The sequence below is a fragment of the Panulirus ornatus genome, chromosome 38, assembly GCF_036320965.1.
Source record: "Panulirus ornatus isolate Po-2019 chromosome 38, ASM3632096v1, whole genome shotgun sequence".
Taxonomy (NCBI): Eukaryota; Metazoa; Arthropoda; class Malacostraca; order Decapoda; family Palinuridae; genus Panulirus; species Panulirus ornatus.
In genome coordinates, this window is record NC_092261.1 from 7,236,276 (window position 1) to 7,263,094 (window position 26,819).

Below are 26,819 nucleotides of genomic sequence, written 5' to 3' on the forward strand. Positions count from 1 at the left end.
AAGAAGTTCACAGGTCATTTTTTCCCAGGCAGGGCATCTGCAGTTGACTTCCGGAAAGTCATTTCCAGGGTAATGCTTTTAAAATGATTAGTTTTTACAAAATGATGGGAGGTTTGAAGGATACTTGCACTTACCATCGAATGACTGCTGTTAGTAGACCTGACAGTTTCTCTGAGCATTGTTATCTTATGGGCTCAGGAAATAAGTGATGGCCAGTAATTGTACCAGTGTGGTTTGTGAATTATTATTATTACTGTAGTGGTCACCCAGAATTAAGGTTGCAAGTCAATAGAGGAGTTACCAAATGAACAACTGTTCTTTGTTTAAAAGGTTTGATTTGATGGCTATTGAAATGGTTGTTGGGGATTGTTGATACTTTTGCTGTGGTATTGTGGCTTTCCATTTTAAGGATTAACTGCTTTGACTAGATGGGGTTCTCAAGCATGTCCTTCAAGCTTCTCAGACTACAAGAATTATATTTTGCTCTCAAAACTTTTTCTCTGCTTAGCCACAAACCAAGGAGTTGTGTTTTTGAACATTTCATGACAATTGGTGGCATTTTCTTCATAAAGTGGGAAGTCAGACTTTTTAACAGGTTTCATCCTCTTCAGTAACAAATAACTAGAAGCTCCAAATTAATGTGCTAAGGTGCCTTAAGTGGACATGTTCCATCCTATGCAGGGTAAGCTAACTACCTTTTAACACCATTCCCCAGATATTTTTGCTCCTTGCATGCTAAAAAAGACATGGGGTACAGTAGTGCATTGAAGAAGTGAAGTAAGATACTGGAAAAAAGTTTGATTCTGTGAATAGGATACCAAAAACAAGGTCTTTTTCATTAACAGGATTCCTAGAAAATTGATTTGCCCAAGGTGGTGGAGTGGTTTTTATGTAATGGGGTAGAATGCAAAAGGAGACACTCTTACCTTGGCGTTCAACTTATTGTGTAAAATGAATACTCCAGAAGGTCTGTAATAGTGCGAAAGATCTTGGTTGATTTAGCACACAGGATACAAGGTGAACATATATGATGGAGTAGTTGTATGCACATGATCCACCCCATTTAAATGGAGACAGTTGAAGTTAATAGAGATATACATGTGTCTGATAATGTGCTTAAAATAGGTTGACTGAAATAAACATATATAAAAAATTTATTGAAAAATGAATTATGCATGAAGTGCAGATATAAATATTACATTACAGTATCAAATTTTCAAGACATCAGTGATCAAGTTTTTATCATCATGTCTTTTTGTAAAAGTCTAAGGTTTGTGTTGTCGTACTTTGATTCTAGGATATTTCGGTTAGATAGTCCATTCCTCTTTGTCTGAGTGTGCCATACATATATCTGCAAAGAAAAAACATTTTAGATAATTTGTTTATTGCATGTATTTCAAGTTGAGTTTATTTTTAAGGTTTGTTAGTATACTGATAGTTAATTTGACATGTTTTTATCTCATGAATAATCCCCTATACTGGAAGACATTTCTTTGGGTTATAGAGCATGTTAAGTACTTCACTCCAACTGGAAATCTTAGACACTGGTTGTGATAGGATGAGCAGCTGAAACTGGAGTTCTTTGGTTATGGAGACTACCGCTGTGGCCCCCTCTTGAGGGTGCTCCAGTAGGACATTTTCACAACATTTACACTAAATAAAGCAAAATCTGACATTAAGTGTAATGATGAGTAACTTTGGCATATGTTTTCACTACAGGTACACTAAGTAAAGCAATCTAACATTAAGTTTAATTACAAGATACTTTGGAGGGTGAAGTTATCTACAACTATTGCAGTTCACAGAAATTTTTGTAAACTAGTTGAAACTTAGGTTTGTATCTACCCATGTTGTACATACAGAACAGAAAAATCCATTGTTTCAGCTTGTAATATATTTTACTGAACATGTCATTGTAATCACCTGAGCATAGTTCAAGTTTGGCGTAAAAGTTAATGTCTTTACCAAACGGCATCAGTGTTAGCTCATTACCAGTTATAATAGAAGAGCAATCTATACAAGGTGACTTAGCACCCTTACTGCCTTGAATTCAATATATTATAATCTGACATCAGAGGAATTAAAGTCCGAAACCTTATATGGATAGTAAGTGAAGTGCACACAAAAGATAAAGCTCTGCACATGTACTTGAATACCCTGTCCTTTGGAATGCATGGAAAATATTTGCATTACACTTGAAACGTTCATACTACAGTGTCCGCAAAAAACCTTGTCCATCATATATATTTCCAAAGGCAATACACAGCTAAGGTTTGCTATGCGTACAAGCGTATGATGCTTTTAGGGTGATATCATTGTAAATGGTCACTGAAACCAGTGTTGCTGACAGTGTAAGCACCATCAACCTGCCTCAGTGTGCTTCAGGCTATCTCTAGAGAAGGATGTTCTTTCTTGACTCCTTGCTGCCAATTCATTTTGGGAATTTTGCTTCTGGGTGCTATATTTCTTCCACCTGTGCTTCAAGATGGTTAGCTGTTATCTTTCTGAGGGGAAGGAAGCCCAAATTCTTGCCCAGAAGCAAGAAAATGTGGGTACACATGAGATTTTAAGGCACACTGGATGCTCAGAATGCTCAATCAAGTGATTGCTTGCCAGTGCTCGTGGCTTCACTGCCAACCTATTCCTAGTTACCAAAGGAAGACTTCAAGATGTACAGATAATCTCCTAAGATGAGAAGAATTTAAGCAACTCCAGATCATCACTCCAGGGCTATGTTTTGGTGGCAGGATGATGATGTCAGGGAGGCCACATGCACTGGGGTGATCAGATGGACAAGGGTTTTTGTGGATACTGTATAAGTATCTTTGTTGTCTTTGAAAAAAAAAATTCTGAGGCTTAGTTAAAAAATTTAGGTAAAAAGATTGACTGGATTTTGGATACATGCTTGTGACTTCCTATTTATCAGCTAGCTATGAGTCACAAGTAACACTCAGAGTCTTTATCATTTTTCCCAGGTTACTAAGATTACTTTGGAAAAAAATATGTAAACAGGATTAACCTTTGTGCAGTCATCAGCCTTAAATTCAATTTCTTGAGGGTTTATTTTAAGGCTCTTCAAGAAACCATCTTCCTCATACCCAGCTGTGTAAGGCATTTTTGCATCTGCCATCTGAAAAAAGAGTAAAGTACAGGTATTTTTAATCTGAAACCTAAGAGTTTCAGGTGATCAAAGGGATGGGGGATGATGTTGGCTGCCCCTTTCTTCAGCTTTTCTAGTTGCTGTCTTGTGTAAAGGACAAGGAGGAAGACCAGGTGTGGGTAACAGGGGTATGTTTGGGAAGAATAGAAATTGTGTCAATGTTCTTGAGTTCAGGCACAGAGAGGCCATCTTGAGTCCATGAAGAATGTAGATGATAACTGGAGACTTTCATGGTATGGGTGTTTATGTGCACTTGTGTTATTCCCTATATATGCAATATGGAGAGGGAGTTTTACAATGCACAGTATTGTCTACACACACAATTTCATAACTTTGTTTCATGTTACTTTAGAAGTAATACTTCTCATCTTTTCTAAGGCATTTCTTAGTCTCTTACTAAGTCTTTTCAGTGTTTTCTCTTCAGTAATTTTGAAAAGCTGTTATATATCTACATTTGTCAAATCAATTCTGAAACTTTAAAATTGTAATCTTATCTCCCCTCTTCCATTTTTGTCCAACATGAGATCTATGACAACTATCGTATCACAGTTACGATACTGTTTCGCTCTGTTGAACCTGTATAAGATTATATATTCATAAAAGCTTTAATACTAGAAAGAGAAGAGAAAGATTAAGGGTTAAGAAGATGATGGTTAATGTCATGGAGTAGATTGGTGAGGTGGGCATTTACATGTAAGAGTATAGGAGCTGTACAAGTATAGGATGTATGAAAGAGATTTTTCATGTCACATTGATGGATAATGGGAAGTGGCAGTTTTGATGTAACTAGGTAACTTGATAGAATTCAATAATTCATACCTGAAGTAGGTACTGGACACTGACAGCAAAGCCTGCCATATCAACAGGGAATTTTCTGTCTGCTTGCCATCCATCATACCAAGTGAAGAATTCACCTCCTTTTAACACTGGTGTTGAAATACCAGCACTTGTTACTAAGCCCACAGGCCACATAGACACACGATTTGTGTACCGCATCTGTGTGAGAAAGTCAAAGCATCAACTGATGCTTAGGTTACATCACAGTCAATAGCTACATTGTGAAAACTAAGATCTCATTTCATTGTGTAGATATATTTATTGTCAGAAATCTATTATTCTGTAGTTTAAGGAAAATTCATAATTTTCACTAAATAATTGTTTTTAGATGAGCATATTCAATGTTAAGGTAGCTCAGAAGACAGTTACCAACCTCTTGGAACACTCTTAGGTCATATGTGTTGTCATCATCAGCAAAGTAAACAACCCCTTTTGTGGCATGTTCCCGCACCCACTGTAGACCTCCGTTACGGTTAGCCACACCCTTAGGTTTGAAGGTATTACGCTTGTACTTCTCTGGCATCGGGGCTGTTGGATTTGCACAAATGTTACAATGCATTGCTTTTAGTATAGTGAAATAGACAGACAGTTCTAGAAAATAAGAAGTTACATGACGGTCATCTTTCAAAACTTACCCTCTTTATAAGATTGGATGTGGTATGCCAAGAATTTGGCTTAAAGTTGATATGGAAACCTTAAACAGGTGTTGCATAGAAACTGTGCTTCCATTTAGATGTCACTGATGTAATCTTTGCTCAATCACCATCTATACAGGGTAAAGTGCACCAGACTTTCATTAAAGGAAGAATATGTTGTCAAGACTGAGATACAATTTCTCTTCACAAACCCAGACAGCAGGATCCTCCATAACCTGACATAACCATACTCCACCTGTTTGAGGTTACACAGAGTGAAAAGTCACCTTGTTGAGGCTGTATCAGTATTAGTTGACAAAACTATGTATAATCAGTTCAAAGAACTTCTGACTTCAAAGGAGCTCATCCTGTCCCAGTTATTCTGTGTAATACAGCCTTGGAGTAGCAGGATCCCCTGAATATGACGGCCCTTGGGTAATTAGATAAATGAATAAAGTTCATAACCCAGACATTCTTGAAGATTTACTAGTGCCCAGGTTTTATACAGTTACAGTGAATGAAAATGTTATTCTGGGGTGTATTTTTTTCATTTGGTGTGATGAATGCTTTGTTTCTTTTACACCTCTAGAATACATTTCAACTCCTGACCAAATTATTGTAATGTGCATTTGGGAGGATATATTATTGGTTTGGGAAGATACAGGTCTTCAAAGCCCAAAATATATCTTGGTCCCAAAAATCTTGCACACCAATTAGTCCAGGTTTAGGAGGATATACATTAGGATATCTAAGAGAAAACTGATGAGAAAACTAAACAGGGTTAGGACACAGATATTTATTTCTCAAAACTTTTTTGGTTTGTATTAACTTAAAACTGAAAAATAGGAGACCTTATATACAAAGCTTAAGACATTTATTTATGAAGTACTAATATATTACTTAAAGGAAAATCTGGTGCTTTACATTAGTACAGTACACTGGCTTGAAAATAAATCTTAGAGTATCTTCAGTCTGTGACATTTTATTTTAAAGAACAAATGGTTGGGACACTGGTTATTATATCTTTGTACATACTTCTCTATGCTTTGCTAATTTACATTTCATAGCTACTGACTGAATTCTTATTTAACAAGAGTGAGCCCTAAGTGTTCAATATTCTGCTTTTCCAGATTCTTTCTATTTTCTGTCAGTATTGTCTACACCTTCACTTATAACTCTTTGAGGTAGAAAAAAGGACTTACTGAGGAGGTAGGTGTGAGGGATCCCAGAGTAATCGAGGTAGTCGAGGACACGTTTGTTGGTAACATTGGAATCATCAGCAATAATCCAGTGAATGCTGGGCACATTCATGAGTGTCTGGGCAAATCGTGTCAACTCTGGAATCTGAGGTAAACAATGGATACTATATAGTGACCTACTACATGGTGAGCAAGTGACTGTTCAAGTGACCTACTTCACAGCAAGCTTTGTTGCTTATTTCATAGTGAGGATGTGGCCATTCCTGTGACTTGTTTCACAAGGATTTAATCAATGTCTACAACCTATCTCTTGTCACCAAGTGGCAGCTTTTGGGATTTGTTGTATGTCCAATAAGTAACCATTCTGATAAGTAATTTTAGTGTTGATGTCATCTCAAAATTAATTAATGGTTATTGGGATGATCTGTTTCATGGTTAAAAATGTGTTCCAATGATGCATTTTAAAGTTAACAACTTGTCACACCAATTACTCATTTCATAGGTAACTGGATATTGTCAACTATATTATGGGAAACAAATGGCTGTTAAAGTGAACTGTTTCACATTGAAATGAATATATCCGGGCAATTTCTTGGCAAAAAACCCCATCAGTTACATTTTCATGACTAAGTAAATGAGTGCTCAAGTGGTGAATTGTTTTTCATACCCTGATGTTAAGGAAGTGACTGGTTATCCAACATGCATAAGTTGTTTTCGTGTAACTACACCGATGACACAATTTAGACTTCGAAAATGATTGCTCCTGCAATATATCACATAATTCTCTATGAATTAGTCAAATGTACCACTGTGCAATTCAGCTTTGAAATAAGTATTGTTGTTTTGTGGCACTTCAAAATCTGGAAAGGAAGTAGTTGTTTTTGTGACACGCTGAAATGACTTTTTCCAGTGATAAGCTTGAAATCTTGAAATGAGGAACGACTGTTCTGTTTTATAATTCTCGAATTCGCTTTTAGAATTAATTGGCTTTCCTGGTGATGAGTGCATTTCAACAATGCCTAAAGTTATTTCTTTCAATATAGCGGACAGGTGTCATGTGGTCCAATGTGGATGTTTTCCTGATCATTTTAGGATGATGACAGATTCAGTTTCATTGAGCTGCAAATAAGTAATTGCTATAATTTAGTTCAAAATTTGAACCAAGGTCAGTTGTACTGATTCATTTCGAGTGCTTAACTAATGTAGTGATTCATGTCAAGAGCCTAACTTCTGTAGTCTTATACATCTGATGAGCCAAGTATTGAAAGCAATACATCTCAAGAACCTTAGCTTCCAGAGTGATTCATGTCAAGAGCATAACTTCTGTAGGGAGACGTCTTTTAATGAAAAGCAAGTTTTACTATAGTAAGCCATTTGAAAAAACCCATCATCTTGATAATCATGCAGTAATGAATGAGCTGGCTCAGTGCGTGTGTGCTATTATAAATCAACTATCATTTAACAAGTATTATATTTAGCTTTGGTGCCTAGTTCCTCAGGGGGTTACTGCACGTGTGCATTTCAAACTGATTCAAACGTCTACATTCCGTCAAGACACCATAGATAACTAAATACTGTATAGGGCGAAATACAGGACCATGGTCTTCACTTGGTCATAAGAGAGTCTGAACAAGAAAATAGCAATTACTATTATTAATGGGATCTGAGCAATAGTACATACCGGTCTTGATACCAGTAAAATAATGTTATTTACCATCAGGATAAGAGATGGCGCCACGAGTACAAAATAAAAAGACTGATCGGCACCTATGTAGGTTATGTAGGCATGTAGGTTACATACTCTTAGTTTTCTGAAGAGTTTCCTGCGAGACAAAAAATCCGAGGTGCATTCATAAACATATTCACGTCATTCTGCTTCGCTCCATCGTAGTGACCGTATGTAAGTGGACTGAAGTGTGTTTAACGTTCACATATAGATTGTGTGCGAACCACTAGCTGCTCCTAATGTCCGTTATGAGCTGTACCAACAGGGGTGACAAGGAGAACTTACATAATTTCCAAAGAACGATGATCTAGCCATACAAGTTTTTGCAAGTGACTTCTACATTTGCCATCACTGACCGGACTGAAAGTAAGTGTTTTTTTGAATAACGTAAGAACATTCTTTGTAGCAATGTTAAATTAAGAACTTGAAAGTGTAATGTTTGACAGTTTAGTCAGATCTTGTTTCACGACAGGTAAGTAGGTCCATTAAATGATTTATCGCTAGGCAGATTCCTTGCTTAACAATTGTAATTCATGACTGAAAACAAGTAAACATGCTGTGCTGTGTACATACTAAATAGTGGATAATTGCATGATTTTGTTGTAAACATGATTAGGATACTGTGTGGCTTAACAAGAGTTTCACCATTTGTACGTTAACAAAAAAAAAAGTTGGCAAACGTATAATTCCATAGCATAATTGACCGGTTAATATTGTAGAGAACAGAGATTCGGTTTGAAGGAGGGTAGAGAACAGTTTTCGTATACGGCAAACAAACCACAGATTATTTAAAGATGAAATTCAGCTAACCCTCCGTGGCATGTATTATAATGCGAAGTAATCTACCATAAAAGAGTGGGGAATCTGACAAGAATTACCTAGACAAGAGCCATAACAACTTGAGTACATTTCGATTATCATCAGTTGACGGATGAGCGTCTTATAATTAGACTTTGATAAGTGGTATATCTGGATTCAATACATTGTAAGAGTTGATATAGGATATGGAATTTTAAATGTAGCACCTACTCCTAAAAAAAGGATTCTTGTAAAGTGGGAAGGGCATTGGTTGAGAGGGAAATGACCGAGTTTAAGTACTCGGTGAAGAGGAGGAAAGCTTACGGCAACCAAACTTCGTGTTTGCTAATGTCTTCTCGCGGCGTACGGCTGACGACGTGTACCTGGCGTTAGTTAAATTTTTATATACAGCTTTATCCGGTTTGCAGGTCTACTTACAGACCGAATAAAGCTGTAATACAATAAGAAAATTTGCATGTAGGGTCTTCAGAGGCCTGATGTCCAATATGATGTATTCACTGCATGCCGCCATCCATCGTAACATTTTAATAAGTTTTGAAAATACGATGGGCGAGTTCGTATATCTGTAAAGATACTGGGATCAAGTTAATTTTTATCAAAAACCTCCCACACTGGTCAGGTACCAATACCTTTAAAGACATCAAATGATCCATGGCCTAGTAATGTGGAATAAGATGAATTTTAACTAGTAATGAACCTACAGTACACATGTAACATTAAAATTGGCGCGTTATCTTTGTTTTTATATTGATATTCTGCATTACTTTAATAACTAACATATTTCCTATCACCTCATAACCCCACCACAAACGATAATTTCGACAGATTGGTGTTATGAGTTAAAAGGACAATTCCACACTCCTGAATCACTCTTTATAGTACAAATACCATTCCAGTGATTCTAGGATAACCATGAGCATAATTTTAAGAGAACGCGTTTTCAGCGAAGGGTATATATTTTTTCCTGTGTAACCTAGTCGCAGAGGGGTAAATAAAACCACATATGACTTTTTTAACGTTTTGGTTGGATAGTAGTTCACGAATCGTTGTTGGAAACTGGATACTCGCTGTGCGTGACGGCTCGTTATTATGTACATAGATTATTAAATACATTTGCATTGTAAGACAGATCATTGTTACGTTGTTGAGGACCTAAACTATGGCGAACATTAAATTCTGGAGAACCTGGGATAAATAACGCTCTGATCCTTGGGTATGTAGTCCATAACTTTGAATTGTTGCTTCTTGGAACAACGGTGGTTATAGAGTGTAATCGTCTTTGTTGGAAGGGAGTTGCAGTTTATGAAAAAGCACCCATCAACTCGACATATAGCAAAATTATGATTTGCTCCACTAATAGGATGGCTGGCATTTTTCTTTTGTCTGTCTTCCATATATCACGAAGTGTTGGATCGAGGAACATACCACAACCATTAACGTACTAGGCGAAGGAGACCATCAGACAGTCTTATTCTTTGATGTGAAGCTGCTTCCATACACATTTTTTGCGGATTTGAGTTCTACTCATATTTGTTGTCGACCCCAAACTATATCGACTCATGATATTGAGGAAAAAGCTAGAAATGTGCTCGTATGTGCGTAACTTTTTAAAAGTTTTTATATGGCTTCTTACCTCACCTGTGTTGTCATGTGGCCTGTGTCCACCTCAGCAAATCTAAGGGTAAAGTTTTGGCTGGTTCATCGTATCTGACCTTCAGCAGAATAACAGGTTTGCAATATGCGGAATGTTTTGTAAGCAAACAATTCACCATTTCGTGGATGAATTATTGAGACAAAACTTTATACATAAAGTGCCAGCAAAATACGTATTATAGTATATATATATATATATATATATATATATATATATATATATATATATATATATATATATATCACCATGTGTAACATGTGATGTGTGAACAAGTGTCATCAGAATATTAAATTCGGCATCCTTTAGATGAAGCTGCCTTCTAAGTTAAGGTTGGACAGAGAAATTATTATTATTAAATCTGTTAAGCGTGAATTCCTTTATATGCACAAACACCGGCATTTGAGTAAATACTAAGCTACAGAGAAAAGAAACGAGAAATTCAAAATGCCACAAGAATATACAACTGCATCACTTTCTCTGGTTGATTTGATCCCTCATAGACCTGCAACATTAACCCTATGGGTTTTGCCTTTCTTGATCCTTACTTCTTACGAACAACCCGCCAACGTGTTTTTTCTGATGCTAGAAACTTTTTAACGGCAGTTTAATGGCATTATTGCTAATTATAATTCCTGGATTTTAGTATTTGAGCAGCTTTTTTTTTTTATACAGTTTAATGACAGCATAGTTCAGATAAAATACTTAGAAGAGTAGCAAAGCATCTAGCAAATACTATTGTTACTGTCTGAGGAATAGATCGTCACTGGTTATATCGACACAAGTAAACAAATTGCAGGAATGTTGACTGTTGGCGAATATTCGGTTGTCACCCACATGTCACAATGACAGTACGACACCAATCGATGTCGTACATTTGTAATCTTGATGACTTTATTATCATGTATGCTATCATTACGAGCCCGCATACTTTCGAAATTTTCCCGTGTCTAGAAGTGCACTTATACGCTATCATTCATTTTCCACCTTTTAGTTAATAATCAGAATACCTGCTTGTGGTACGTGATCAAACAGCCACTCGTACTCAAATTATGGTCATATAGCCAGTCAGTCGATAACTTAGTGCTGTGTTTTCTGCAAGTGCTTTGACAAATTTTTTCTTTGTCTTTTTTGGTCACTTGTTACTTTTTCGTATGATAAGAGAGCGCTAACCTTATCTACTGACAACATGGCTGCTTTGCCATTGGTGATATACTTCAGTAACCCTACTCTTGTGACGTTACAACTTATGTAATACAATGTTGACAAAAATAGCCCTCTTTTGGCTGATGACCAAAGCAATATTCATGATCTGATCATTTGTTCTTCACTTTGTCATCGTCTTTATATATATATATATATATATATATATATATATATATATATATATATATATATATATATATATATATATATATCCTAATGGTCTGCCAACAACCTGTTTTACTTACCTGTTCTTGTCTGGGGAAGGTCGGTGTAATGATGTAGATTGTGGGTAGATAGGGATAGTATGGGTTCCTCCTACCTAACTCCTCTTTGATGGTTCGTGCCAGCGAGGCTGCCGTAGAAAAAGATTAACTGTTGAGTGGTAATGATAATCATGTTATACTGTACTGCTGATTATATTCATAACTTATCATTCATGACATTATCAGTAATTAGTAGTTTTCTGTGTAATCAACAGTGTTTGTCAGTCAATTAACGGTAATATTAGACCGTAGAACTTATGTAGTAGGAAGCCTTGATACAAGCCGGTCTCCCGATCCCAAATGGAGCCTCGAACCTGTAGCTCAAAAGGAGCTTCAATCTAGTTCCATGAACCTAACATTAAGGTCGTTCCTGGATCTTTGAATCATTCGGCTGTGTCCGGATGTGAGTACAGGCAGATTCCATCAATGGCGAGATGGATTAGCATATTGTCATTACTTGTACTAAAGTTTCAAAAATACTAGAAGCGGTTCAAGGCTCCATTACATTGAGATGGGCCTGAAGCTTCATTTTAAGTAATGAGAATGTAGTTCGGAGCTCCACTAGCAGTCAGGTGACAGACACTCGAGAAAGCATCGGAAATAGACAGGGAGGGGACCAAGGATCCAGATCACATACTGGGTTAGCAGTTTGAAATTCCATCTAAAGGTTTTGAAAACGTCCAAGGCTTTCCACAACGTAGTTCTCACCTAAATGCGAATATTTTTTGCCGTTATTGTGATCATCCTGGAATATTAATTCACTTGGTAACAGTGCTGCCCATAGTCCCACAATTTAATCCAAAGTTTTGACCTGAGCCATTCTTAAAACTAAAGATATCTTGACCTCTGCATCCAGATTAAAAGATCATTCATAGTTTAAGACTATGTGGGACATAGCTAAGGAGGTTACCCCCGTATGATTAATTGTACTCGTTAGCTGAGCCATTTTACTCGTCAGTTTAGGCGATTGTCTTTCTTACCTTCAAAACGCCAATTTAAAGATAACTGTATACTTGCTCCTAGCAATATATATATATATATATATATATATATATATATATATATATATATATATATATATATATATATATATATATATATATTTGTAGATATAATGAAATATTGTTAAACGTCCGACAAAACTGAAGACTAAACTGTAAGTATGCATTGTTCCTTCTTAGAAGGTAATGCAAGCCAGCAGAGTAAATTGGCAAGCCACCTAGACCACACTGAATCAGCATTGACTCCTGTGGGGTAAGCTAGCCAAGTTTCCTTAGAGCAAGCCAGCAGATATTCGCTAGTATAAGATAACAGAGGCTCCTCCCCAAATAGAAACCAGCAGAAGCTCGAATATTGAATTACCTTTAAGGTTGGCCAGGGACTCGACACACTGGAGGTGGGCAGCTGAGGAAGACTCCAAGTGGTGGTAGAGGAGGACGAGAACCGTCAGGAGAAGGCTCCCTCCTAACAGGACGTGGAACATGAAGCCTCGCCTGTGGAGAGAGAGAACGCCAGGTTTTATACATGCTGTAGGCGCAACCTCCGTCCACCCAGTGGCCGTGACTTTATCAGGATCCCGAATAGATCACTAAGTGGTAATATTAAAAGGGACTTGTGTATAGCATAAGATCCACTTCAGTATACCTGAGATTATACATCATTATTATCCTGTAAATCTGTCGTGATCGTAAGACACCCAATATGATTTGTAAACTAACTAACGGATCTTCACCCGTTAGGACCTAAAAAGTATATATTTGCAAGATAAGGAATTATTTTTTATGTGTACGTCTAATGCACACTATATATAGTGTGCATTAGATATACACAGACACACAATTATGTCATTATTATCCCTCACCGCAGAATACTTTAAGTGGTTTGATAGTATAAAAGTTTGGTACCAGTTACTATATTCATTTCCTTTTTAAGAGTGTGAGTAGCGACATGTGGCCTGCACTACATGAAAAAAATAGAATATATAAGATAAAATAAGGGCGCTAAGAATACAGTGGTTTATCGATACGTTTAACTCAGAACTCATGACATCAGTGAGGTTATATATCTTTCATTGTAAACAATATTTCGTACAGTGCTTACGGTTAGTGCTATAGGAGAGGAAAGAGATGTGTTTAAGGAACTACAATCGTGGCCTTGAGGGAGGTGCAAAGCGGAATTCTCCCTCCTACTGTTTACAGTGAAGTCAGGGCTTGGCTGTTGAGGCTTGCCGGTTTGTATACTTTACTGTTTACTTGTAATTGATCCATTGATTTTTATTAACCTGTTTTCTCATTTATATAAAGATGTTGTAATTTTATGCACCGATTGGTTTATTGTTTTTATTTGTTTTATCATTTTTATTGAGGACTATGAAATCTTTTTGCAGTTCAGTAGATAAAATTATATGTTACAGAACATATTATTTCTGTGCCAGCAGTTATAGCAAAGGATAGATACATCCTAGATTCATTTTCGCAACAAGAATAATTGGTTTGCGCTATATATATATAAAGACATCCGTTTTGATTGTCCTCAATTACTGCAGTTCGCAGTATCAACAATGCATCTAAGTTTGTCAAGGAAACTTTAACAGATTTTGTTGTATCTATTATTACGTTCCGACCACTTATGGCCACTTCAGGTGTGCGTGGTTGAAACAGAACACCAGTAGGAATACACACACACATACACTCGACTATTTATAACTTTCTATGATGACGTGAGAAGCGTTAATATAAAACAGTTCTTTGATGTCAAGTCTAAAAGAAGTGGGGACGTGAGGGAGTCTTTTTGCCACAGTAGAAGAAATGTGGACTTGTGGAAGAAGTGAAGAAAAGAGGAAGTACGAGTACATGTAGAAAAGTTAGAACGTTGAAGAGCCTATTTGAAATAAATGCGAAGTACGGTCCCAGGAGTGTAAAATTCCCCTACTTACGTGCATATGTTACGTAATAACATGTTCGTAGGACAATATTTCAAGACGATGTGTCATGTACAACTTTACGTAAATCCTCTTGTGTTTTGTGACTGTATTGTAATGCTAGTTTAATTCACGACACATTTAGCTTAATCATATTGCAACATGATTGTAATGCTGATGTAATGATTCAAAACAACTATTTCTTTCCTTTTTTTTTACGTATACATCAGAATTAAAAGAACGTATCGGAATATTCGGACAATACGTTACATCGTTACGGTTGTTGGACCTATTGATGTGTGGAGGCTGGTATCTTGGGCTCAGGAAAGAGTTGAGAATGGTAGGAGCAAGATAATAACGATTACACAAATTACAAACATTTTCAAGATCCGGGGAAGAAGAAAAACTTGTACTACAGTTCTCTGAGAGCTTCAAAGCCCAGAAAGACCACTCGTCCATGGAAACACATTTCTTAGCCTATATATGTAAAGTATTAGTGTTTGTGCATTATAAATGTCAGTTCATTTACCTAGGTAAATGCTGGAGAACGTCAGGACCCTTTGGTGTGACGAGTCTGTATTTAAAGGTATTGCATGATACCGATGGAATATGAAGATAAATATGGTGATGCAGCTTTCGGCCGTTATATTGCAAATTAATTTTAGCACACAGTTAACTGTTTTGAGCTGATCCATCGAAACTAGAGATTGTACCTTCATGCTTATTGATTAGTGATGTCTGGAATAGGAAATGCTGTCTCCACATATTCGCCAGAGAAGTTTCTTCCTTTTGTTAAACAAAATCAATACATTGTAAATGAATATAATGAAAAACTATGTTAAAACTTGAAACTATTTACATGAAATCATATACTTTGGCTTGTGATGATGCTTGGTGTTTGTCTTCACTTGTTGGTCAGTAATGATCCTGCTTTGGTGTTTATGTTCTATCTCAGTCTGTCCGACACGGCTACTCCCCCACTGTTGACAGTCGAACACCCCCACTGTTGACAGTCGAACAAGGGCGAGGCTACAACACTATGCGGAGAGGTTTACCCATTTCTCTTTTCCTGGGTAATGGTTTCCTGTGCATGCTACATTATCAAAGGCTACCGCAGTGCAAGTGGTTCAGTTTCCTCTGCTTTTATATGAAAATTCACTGAACTTGTGCGATCGCATCACTGGAGGAAGTAATCGTATCGTGCTTTCAGCTCCACAACTGACTTTTTTTTTCGTGTCATTGTCTTACACCCTGAATTATTGTAGGCCTCTACCATAAGAGCTTCTTCGTTGTATCTCACGCCGTTGGACATGTGAGCGACGTTGTAAGCACACACTCGCACACACATACCAAAAACCCTTCCAATATATAGCCATTTAGTCATCTCGGTTGGCGGGTAAGTGGCATCTCCATGCTCGCGTCTGGCATTTAAAGGTCTCGCGTTTCACAGGTTTTGTTCCCTGTAACGAGAAGTGTTCGGTGTACGTGTGGTTTCCCAGGCTATTGCTTACACTGAAGGAGACGACCGCACCAGAATAACACTGATCGCAGGCGTTTTTCTATCAGTCAAGTGTTATATAGACACTGAGAGTCTGCAGTCACATATACATACATACATGGGCCTTGCTGGTGGAGTTCAGCTTGATGACCATGAAGCAGCAAACTCCCACCCAGGGTCTGGCTTGCATGGGTTCGAATCCTGAGCGCGATAGTGGGCTCACACCCTACCCAAGTTGTTCATCCTTCCTCGAGGCTGATTGCTGTATGGGCACGTGGCGTAAATTGGTGGGTGTGATTAGTGTTTGTATGTTATGAGGAGAGAGCTTTAAACTCGTGTTGCCTAATCTCTTAACCTTGTAAATGTGTACAGTATTTTCACTCTTGTGAATGTATGCGCGCGCGCACACACACACACACACACACTAGCCTTTGCCAGGTATGCATTCTCTCGACCAGCCTCAAGGGGTGGATGAACAGCTGGGTGGACTGTGGACCGGCTGCCACGACCAGGATTCGAACCAATGGGGGTTTAATCCCAGGCGGTCCTTGGCAACTTGTGGGGCGGTCAGTAACACTAACGGCTATACTCCGCGCGCGTGTGTGTGTGTGTGTGTGTGTGTACACACACACGCACATTAGTAAAGACATGATACACTTATGTAAGGTTGAGAGACGGGGCAACACAAGTCCAGAAGGGATGTGGTCATGAGTTGTGATAAGGATTGCTCTAGATAATGTTGCTGCATTACGAGCAACAACTTAAAGGTCATTTGAAGGAAAGCCTACATATTTCACTGTTACGCTCTGGGTAGGTAACGGGGGGGGGGGGGGGGTAAGATGGTTGTATATGGTAGTCTGTAACGTGAAGTCAACAAGGTTTACTAGACACTGGGGTTCATTTTGTCCGATGCACTTAGAACAAGAAGTCAGAGAGGGGAAGAAATTACATAACTTATGAATCAGAGGGAAGGCCTTGCATACTCTACACTCTAAACATGAAGCTCGCATGGAGCAGAAAAGTTAAGAACATGAGACACATACGTGATTCAACTCATCAAAGTCGGATGAGAACACTTCCAAATTGGTACTTTTAAACACGGAACATTTCCAAATTGGTACTTTTAAACACGGAACACCTCCAAATTGGTACTTTTAAACACGGAACACTTCCAAATTGGTACTTTTAAACACGGAACACTTACACGATGAGGCTCGCTTCTCTACATGGACGGCAGTGCACCAGATAGGAAACAAATGTTCTAAGTAGTGTCATAGGAGACTGTTGTTGTTGGGTAGGGGGTTAGTGTGGGGTGAGGTTACGCCTTGAAGACACTTTAGTGGTTAGTGCGTTTGTTATTACTATATATGTGAGTTACGGGGAGAGAGTTGTATGCTCGTGTTGTTCCTCTCTCTCTTAACCTTGTGTATATAAACCGTGTCTTTTTAGTCCTATGTATGTATGCGCGCGCACACACTCACCCAAGCCTGTGCCAGGTACCATTTTATCGACCAGCCCTCTATCAAGGGAGAATAACAGCTGGGTATGTGTCTGTTTGTCTGTGTGTAAGAGGCGGGGGATGATGGTGTGTTTCACACCTCGATAACGAAAATGGGAGACTAATGTCGCTGTAGTGAAAACGGGGTGAGGGTCGGAGGGGTATAAGTGCATTAATACTGAAGACAAAACGGGATTCATTGTCCCAAGTGTTGATGAAAGGTTAGGACTGCAAGTATATGCTTCCCACCTCGTCCAGAATTCTCTCTCCAAGCGCAATAATCCATTTTACGTTCCCTCGCGATTCATCATCCGGAACACGTATGGAGAATGGGAGTGCGGTGGCGTGACCGTATCCGCGCAAGTCAGCTGTCCAAATTGCAGCGTCGACCGCTGTGTTGCGCCGACCGTTACATTCTTTGAAAAACCCGCCGAACTCTTTCTTTCTTTATGTTACGCTGTAGCATCGCTTGCCCGTGACTTCCACCATCCTCATGACTACTATAAATCTCCTTTTTAATGCTGCAGTCTCCTAGTCTTCTCTCATATACAACTTGTTGACACACACACACACACACACACACACACACACACATATATATATATATATATATATATATATATATATATATATATATATATATATATATATATATATATTTCAGCCTCATGCACAATTTTCTGGATGTGCGGGCAATAGTGCGTTCTCCATCAGGATGCAATGAGGTGTCATCTGTACGCTCAGTTGGGATTCGAGGTAGTGGGCTGGGTAGCAGCAGCAGTAGAGGACTTGGTGGTCAGGCACTATGTGGTATTACTCAACATCAGTTTGGCCAGTTTTTTTTTAGGGTGTGCCTTGCCACTTGACCTGGATTAACTTTTGTATGATGCACCAGTTGATAGAAGAAACGCATCAGCAAGAAGGGGGAAGTGCAAATATTACCAGTGCAACCAGTGGCATTTGTGGCAGAGACAGAGTTCCAGCAATCACTGAATCTTGAGCTTGAGACTCAGTTTGAGGAGAGTACTTTACTTAAGGGAAGGGAGTGTCGCTTGGGTCCTTTTGCCAGTGGAATATCTCTAGCAACGCTTGGATCACAGTCAACCAATGAAGGTGGGGTTGAGTTGCGGCGTGGATCCATCCGAGGTTCAAGTGGGGTCCTCTTTGCTGATAGATAGAGCTGGGGTTAGCATCACCACTGCAGTTCTTTATATATATATATATATATATATATATATATATATATATATATATATATATATATATATAATTGTTTTCTATAGCTGTCACTGGCCTCTATATATGACACCGAAGCCCACTGTGCGACCTTAGTGTGAGCTTGAAGCCAACTGCAGCTATTTTGCCTGAAGCTCACTGTAGCCGGGTTATATGAATCATAGGCTCACTGTAGCCGAGTTGAATGAATCATAGGCTCACTGTTGCCGGGCTGTATGAATCATTGGCTCACTGTAGCCGAGTTGAATGAATCATAGGCTCAGTGTAGCCGGGTTATATGAATCATAGGCTCACTGTAGCCGAGTTGTATGAATCATAGATAGGCTCAATGTAGACGGGCTATATGAATCATAGGCTCACTGTAGCCGGGTTATATGACTGTGGCTTACTATAGCTATGTTATACGAGCCAGAGTCTTATTATACCGGGTTATTAATCTGAAGCACACTACGGTTAAGGTGTTCAAGTCTGAAGCCCACTGTAGCTGATTTATATAAGTATGAAGCTCACTCAAGCCAAGGTATGCGAGACTGAACCTCACTATTGCAAAGGTGTAAGAGTGAAGCCAACTGTAGTCAAGGTATGTGGTTTCAAAGACCAACCTGAAACCGTTGTGTTAATCTGAAGCGTCAAAGTGTCTTGGATATGTGAAAATATATGTAATCATTGTCACAGTTCCCAGACCAGTCGTATAGGACATACCTGTTGGAATGAGTGATTATGCAATGCTTGAGTTTGATTGCATGATGAATTAGGACATTAACGAGAGGGGGAGGAGGGAAATCAGAGTTAAAGAGAAAAATATAATCGTGGGAACTTTACAAAACCAAAACGATTTCTGTGGGAACAAAGATTGGGAAATGACATTCCCTAGCCATGATTTATGTAATACTTAGATAGTTTTATTGTGAAGCATGAACATGGGCACCTGTAATTGTAAGTATGGAGGGAAGGTTGAAAAAAAAAAAAGAGAAGTGTCGTCAAGTAGCATGCATCAAGAAGAGAAAGATCTTGGGGACGTGCCATCGAAGAAAGTAGGAGGCGCATCAGCCGTTCAGCTTTTTGAAAATGTGTAGGATGAGAAGCGGTGAGTTTAGCACGATGAAGGAGTGGAGAAACTCTGAAAATATTGTTGTGGACAAGTTGCTTATCCAGAACTCCCGTGATATCACGAGGAGTACATTGTCAATGAAAGAGCAGGTGATCAGGCTGAGCGATTCAAAGGGACGAGTTTTGTTGAGGATGGTGTAATGATAATGTGTGTGTGTGTGTGTGTGTGTGTGTGTGTGTGTGTGTGTGTGTGTGGAGCTGAAGGGCAAGTTCAAAAAGGTTTTGCAAGTTGGAGGACACCGTAGCTCCTACATCACTGAAATGGAATGGCGAGGAGGTCCTGCAAAGTAATGAAATTAAAAGAAAATAGGCATAAACGTACTGCAAAGAGCTGTTGCCATTTGAGTCTTACGGTCCTCAAGAAGTTTCTCAATGTGAGGATAACGTCTCACACACCGCTTGTCATGTTCCGAATGTCGCTGGAGGAAGGTGAAGTGCAAAGGTACTGGAAGAGGACTAATGCCTTACTACTAGACTTTAAAACAGAAAACAAAGTTATACAGTGAGTCAGACAGACAGGCAGAACAGTCCTGCTGACTGAGTCTGGTCTGTAAAATACTGGAGGAGAAAATCTGTGAACAAATGGAAATTAATTACGAAGGAGATCCTGACTAACCGAGATAGAAACGTGTTCTGGGAAAGGTGGACATGCGTAAAGAGAGAGAGAGAGAGAAAAAAAAATTGATACCCATCTTAGACGAAGGAGAACAACAGGTTGGTAAAGAAGGTTTATCTTCAGGTCGGGATAAGGGGAGACTCCTTCGATAGATCGAAAACTGCCTTCGTGGAAGGGTATAAAGAAAGCACATTTGAGGATCCGTCTGAAGATGGGTTACGCTTCACCAGGGTAACGAAGACTGCACCAACGCGCAAGATGATCAAGACAAATTACATCCTCGATGGAATTCATCTCTAGTAAATTGTATAGTAACGGGAAAGGGATACATTGAAAAGAAGGCCTCCATACGAATATAATTGTAGACTAACAGTAAATGAGACATTCTGTCTGTCTGGTGGCATATTTGACGACTACATTCACCTACATTTATAAGGAATTATTCAGCAGTCTGTTCTGACTTAAGGCCAAAACTACAATATTTGGTCCCCCTAAAAAAAAAAAGCAAAACAAGTAATAGTAGAATTTCATATATGACAACGAGGATGGTTGCAGAATTTAGAGAACCGAGTTATTGAGAAAGGCCGAAGATTTGCCTACAATTTTTGCACCTGAAGCTACTCAATAAGAACCCTTAATGTGACGCACCTTCGCCTCCCTCAGATTAAGTAATGTGGGTAATATGTTTTTCTTTTCATCTAATATAGAACTGTGAACCTGCGTCTTCTACCTGCCGAGAGATTGGTTGGTTTCGAGCTTACAAACACCGGTTTCGCCCTCCTGCTTACAGTCAGGGAAAATTCAAATACTGTATCTTGTCCGCTACCCTGAGCGCCAGTTCACCCACGGGAATGATAAGATTTCTCCCGTAAATGCTGATAAGAAAACAAAACACCATATGTCACTCAGAGGGAGGAAGCTTAGACGGAGCCTCAGTACACGGGGAACGCATAGTCAATTTTGATGATTATTATCTCCCCCGCCAGAAGACTGACCGAGAGCAGTGTGGACTCTTGAGTTGGGTGACATCGGCAAGAAACTACACAAGGGGAATCTTTACAATGGCACGTTCCTCTTACTGATAAGAATGTAAAGACACTTGTATTTAGAACGTGGTGCACATTTAATAACAGTTTGTACGGATATGTGATGTTCAAAACTTCGGAGGATTCCTCCCCTCCAGGGATTTTCGTGAAGATAGTATTGGGTAAAATTTCAATAATAAACTTAGACTTTCACAATTTCACTTGTGAAGAAACATACAGGTGGTTTGTGTGACTCAGATTATATATATATATATATATATATATATATATATATATATATATATATATATATATATATATATACATATATAATCAGAAGGGTAATGGGTGAAATGTTATGCGGCTCAAATTTAATAATATTAATTCTAGCAGGTTAATTCTTGGGAATCCTGGACGTCAACGCTGTTAAGACTAGTTTTGTTTCACTGTCAGCTGCTTTGCCTTTCATTTGATCACTCCAGTCAGAATTGCCAACATAAAATATTTATAGAAAAAAAACTTACAAACAATTCCCATTCTGTAATGAGTGCGAGAAACCCCAGGGCAGCTTCATGCGGGTGTGGATCAGCTGCCGCAGCTACATCCGTCTCAACAGAGGTCGCCCGCTACACTGAGGAGCGCCAGCCACCATCAGTGGCAGCCTCTCCCTGCAGATGGCGGGCCGCACAAACCAGGCTTTGTTCGTCAGAATGCTGATCGCTGTGGTTGCCTCCCATTTCGATTTCGTTGTGGCCTCCATGCGTCATATTTGTCACCAACAGTGGTAGAACTACTAGATTTCGATTTTCATATTGAATTTGTCTCGATTTGTTTCGTTCGGAGGGAAAGCATTTATATTTTTTAACACCTAATCTAGTCTCCGCCCTCGAGGCCCAATGTGCGACTGAAGTTGCTAGGTGAAGGTTGTTTACAGTACTGCCATTCATGACATAAAGACCCTCTCTCGAGCGTAGTTGACGCACAAATCAAAACTTGCTCCACACACACACACACACACACACACACACACACACATGCGCGCGCGCGCGCGCGATAAGGTAGGATAAGGACTGGTTTAGAGAGCGAGCGAGCAGGTTCATCCTGAGCTAGAGTAACAGGGGATATCTTGAGTCCATCCGTCGCACTTACATAACGGTTACACTGGGCCACTTGGAGCTTCCGCCCTTCGCTCGCCACGTCCCTGTCTTTACCCCTTCTGGCCGGTCCACTCCTCTCATATTGCCGAGCTTACACAGGGCAGGCAGTCAGACGGGAGACTGTTACCAAGCTTCGTATGCTGCAGTCTCCACACAGTTTCTGTTATTAAACATGGAGGATTTTTGTATAATGAATAGACACACACACACACACACACACACACGTATGATATTCGATTGTAGTCTGTTCAAGCCCATCTCCCACCACGATCTAAGGGGAACTGTTCTTACCACCAGGAGCTGGGATTGCAGAGACACCTTTCCCAGACACCTGTATTTAATCATTTTAACCGTCAAACTTAAATTCAAAGAGCCGTTAAGATCGTGTTTAAATTTGGAGCCTAGATGGTGTGGACGTTACATCATGCGTTTTTTTTTTTTTTATATATACGAGTGACTCTTAATGTGTGAAAATTACCTCCAGGCACGAAATGAACGTCATTGTTTGTTAAACAAAGAGATTGCCTGATGACGTCCTTTTGCTGACAAATGCCTGCTTATACAATGTTTAAGTTCGTCCTACTCTGCGCTCAATTTCGCGAATATCCCAAGAATGATGCAAAATGTACGTTGTTGAACACTATTATTCCAGAGCTGTGCAGTGAGCCAGCACTTCAGTGACTCAAATGTCACTTGGCCCAGGTAGCTAGTCTTTTCTTTCTGCCACACTCATACGTGAGCTGCTGCTGGCCTTCTTCAGTCAACAACCATACAATTTCCGCATCTCATACACAGCAGTTGACTACACTAAACCGCAACAACTCGTTCTTCGTAGCCATATTTATATTGGATGGGCAATACGCGCTAAACTCTGCCTGTTGGCCAAAATCCCGTCGTAGGTGTTCGTAAGCAGGTTAGTGTTGTGCGGTAAAGAGCATTCACGCTAGGCTTCTCCCACGTAGCAAGATCTCGTCATTGGTACACTCCTTTATGATGCACATCCGTCTGCCATCGTCAGTCTCTGATTAACCTCATCGGCCAAAAGAAACAACACACACACACACACACACACACACACACACACACCGCGCACACGCCAGCGCGCGCCTCTAAATGAATATAACCTAGCAGGAAACATCTGCAGGTATCTGTGCGTGAGAGCGAAACGTTTGTAGCAGATGTCGTCAGGCTCCTAAATGAAGAGAATGATGAAATGTTGAGGGAACCAACTGTCTGTTAGCTATCATTAAAGATTTGCGCTCAAGTATATGGATTAGGAAACATTTGAGCTAGCTGATTCGATCTTACTTCGGGGTCAAAACTAGATTGTCTTCAGTTTGGTCACCGCATTTAAAAAAGAAAAATTAGCTCAAAGAGCTAATAGGGAAGGTTAAGATCAAAGATGTACCAGAATTGAAAAAAAAAAAAAAACATAAGGAAAGGCTAGAGGACTCAAATTTGCTCAGCAGGGAAGAGAGAAGAATGAGGGGTGACCAGATCACAGCCTTTAACTTTTCAAATCATACTGACGACAAGAGAAGAGCAACAGAAAATTTGAAATCAGACAAGAAATTTATTAAAAAATATATATGAAGTAGTGCATTCATATAAGTTTATTAAGAATGGTGGATGAATGGAATATGTGGACGAGGATGTAGTAAATATGGGTAACGCAGTTATATATATATATATACATATATATATATATATATATATATATATATATATATATATATATATATATATATATATATATATGTAAACTGTACAGAGATATTGAGTGGTCAAAATATGAACAGCCACGATTGTTTAACTTCATGTACAGCACAAGTAGATAATCATAGATACCTGTGCCCGAGAAACTTTTGAGTCGTGCGGTACCTGAATATTTGTGCACGTGACGGCAGGCTGATGAACGAAGCCCTGAGCGGTGGAAGCGGCAGCTGCCGGTAGCCAGGCCTGTGGAAGACACAACACCAGTCAGGTGCATGGCTGGTGAAGCCACTGGACATACACGTAAAGTAAATAACTGGTCGGTAAAGGTTGAAAACAGATCGGACTTGGACTCAACCTGCCAGGGGGTCTTAGGAACTGACTCTCTCCGCCTAGTATCAGATTAGAAAGGTCGTGACGGAAGCGGAATATTAAACTTAAGCAGTGTACAAGGAGGGTCTCGTAAATCGACTCTGTGCCAGACTTATAAAGGGAATATCATGCTTGGAAGTGTTGAAACAGAAGCTTACTACTGTGTCTCGGTCAAATATTGTATGTGACTCGAGGAATATTAAGGTGTTGAAGTAACCCGTTCCGTGATTTGCCTTACTTCAGCTAGGTTTGTAAGCTTGAGGAAGCTATGGACAGTACAGCTAGGAAAGTAATAGTAGGAGGACATGTCAGGTATGAACGACGGGAGGTTCTCGACCTCTCGATGCAAGAGGTTGTGGTCACTGCCTTGCTTGTCCCCAGGGACTGCGCCAGGTCTTGGAACTTGGAATAAATAACTGGAGAACACAGGAAGAATGTGAGCAAACGAGGGACCAGAAAAGAATAAAGTATTTCAAATCTTGTGGATCCAGACAAATGAAACGAGGAATCCTGTTAACAGTGGCGAAGAGATAAAACTAGTCTGAGGATTTTGGTAATTTTCTCTCAATATACCAAATGCCTGAGGGCCTGCCAGTCTCCATTACATATATACATACCCATTTTCACTTACATACAGAACCTGCTGTTCCTTACTGGCCATTTTTGCTCATAGAGAACCTACTGTACTTAATGGGGATAACAAATCTAGGTGACCTTACCATTATATTTCCCAGAAGTTTTATATAAAGTTCCCTCTTATTTTGCACACGGGTGACTACACACACACACACACACACACACACACACACACACACACACACACACACACACGTACGTTTGCTGCATGTGTGTAGTGATTAGGTTGGGACAACGTGAAAGAAGGTCTCATTATGATTATTATTTTGCTGGAAATAAGTTTCAGGACTCTGGGAGCACGAGGGACTTGGGAGTCATCATTCCTAACCTGTCACCAGAGCCTCACATTGGGAAAATAGTTAAGTATCAAACTATCTTCTGGCAGTTATTAGAATAGGTTTCAGTTATATGAATAAAAATGTGTCGTAAGTTGTTCAGATCCTACATAAAGTGTAGAATTTAGTTCTCAGGTTTGATCACTGCACTTAAAGAAGCTTAAAGAGCTGATAGAGAAGGTCCAAAGGAGGGCAACAGAAATGGACTTGGCTTAAGAGAGCTGAGTTACAGGGAATTTCAGATGGCTTTAAACTTGCCCACGTTGTACGAAAGACGTGAGGGAGTGACTTAATCACAACCATTAAGTTTTTAAAAACAGATCGAAGACGTGGACAGTGAACAGTTCTTCGATAGATGTAGGGATAGTGTAGCCAGAGGACAACATGAGCTTAAGCGGCAACTTATTAAAAAAAAGAAATGTAATAAAGGACTTTTATAGAATAAGTGGTGGATGAATGGAATAAAATTACCGAGGACAAGGCTAATGCATACAGCATACCTGAATTGATGTATGACAGCAGAGAACGTTCGAGAGATGAGGCCCCATGAGTGTGAAACTCCCTTTACGTAATGTACAAATAGGTAATCACGCACCCAGATAGATGGCAAGAGGACCTCCGACTAGGGAGGTGGTACTACCGCTGTAGCAGCTTGGTATATCGGCAGAGTTAGCGACGGCTGCGCAGTAAACCTGCACTGTAGGGGTTAAAGTCTCCTCCTGCTTCACCTACATTTGGACACAGACATTCAGTCCACAGTCACATAACTCATTACAAATGCAAGTTCTTGACAAACGAACACCACAGCGAAGCGCGTAAGACAACACCACCATGGATAGACATATCACTGCATAAGTTACATACCAATTTATCGTATCTGTTCTGCCTTGTTCGATACCTGAATCAGTGACCCAGTTCCTGGTCTTATTGCGCACTCTGTATCCTCTTTCACTGCCGCCGCCGCCCACAGGATGGGTGGGAGTGCGCACTCTAAATTCGCCGCTTTTTTCGGCAAAAATTAATTCGTAAGTGAAGGGATAACAGGTACGATGATGACTGGAAGCCGACCGCACCAGCAGAACACTCGAAAATTAAGATTTATTTACTCCCATGACAGCAAAGCTGAACGCTAACTTCTAAGACTGGGCGATAACATCACGGTATAAATTGTCTTATACTAAAGTTTTGTGACATTTCATCTGAAATC

General features: G+C 39.4%; 1 protein-coding gene across 1 annotated transcript; it reads right to left on the reverse strand.

Annotated features, from left to right (window-relative positions):
• Positions 1 to 1,142: 1,142 nt before the first annotated feature.
• Positions 1,143 to 26,700, reverse strand: LOC139760867 (galactosylgalactosylxylosylprotein 3-beta-glucuronosyltransferase P-like). The gene is made up of 9 exons (XM_071684585.1): positions 26,477 to 26,700; positions 24,438 to 24,515; positions 12,859 to 12,989; positions 11,479 to 11,585; positions 5,835 to 5,976; positions 4,371 to 4,525; positions 3,980 to 4,156; positions 3,020 to 3,130; positions 1,143 to 1,351 (listed from the first exon to the last, which is right to left on the reverse strand). Exons 3-9 carry the CDS (start codon positions 12,977 to 12,979, stop codon positions 1,232 to 1,234), a joined length of 933 nt encoding a protein of 310 aa, XP_071540686.1. The 5' UTR covers positions 12,980 to 12,989; positions 24,438 to 24,515; positions 26,477 to 26,700; the 3' UTR covers positions 1,143 to 1,231.
• Between the last annotated feature and the right edge of the window lie 119 nt (positions 26,701 to 26,819).

Excerpts from the sequence above, each read along its gene's own strand:
- LOC139760867 (XM_071684585.1), bottom strand. The coding sequence starts at position 12,979 with ATGTTCCACGTCCTGTTAGGAGGGAGCCTTCTCCTGACGGTTCTCGTC. Across the intron at positions 4,526-5,834 it reads CCCTCACACCTACCTCCTCA|CCCCGATGCCAGAGAAGTAC; the intron begins GTAAGTCCTTTT and ends CAAATCCAACAG. Across the intron at positions 4,157-4,370 it reads ACCTAAGAGTGTTCCAAGAG|ATGCGGTACACAAATCGTGT; the intron begins GTTGGTAACTGT and ends TTTCTCACACAG.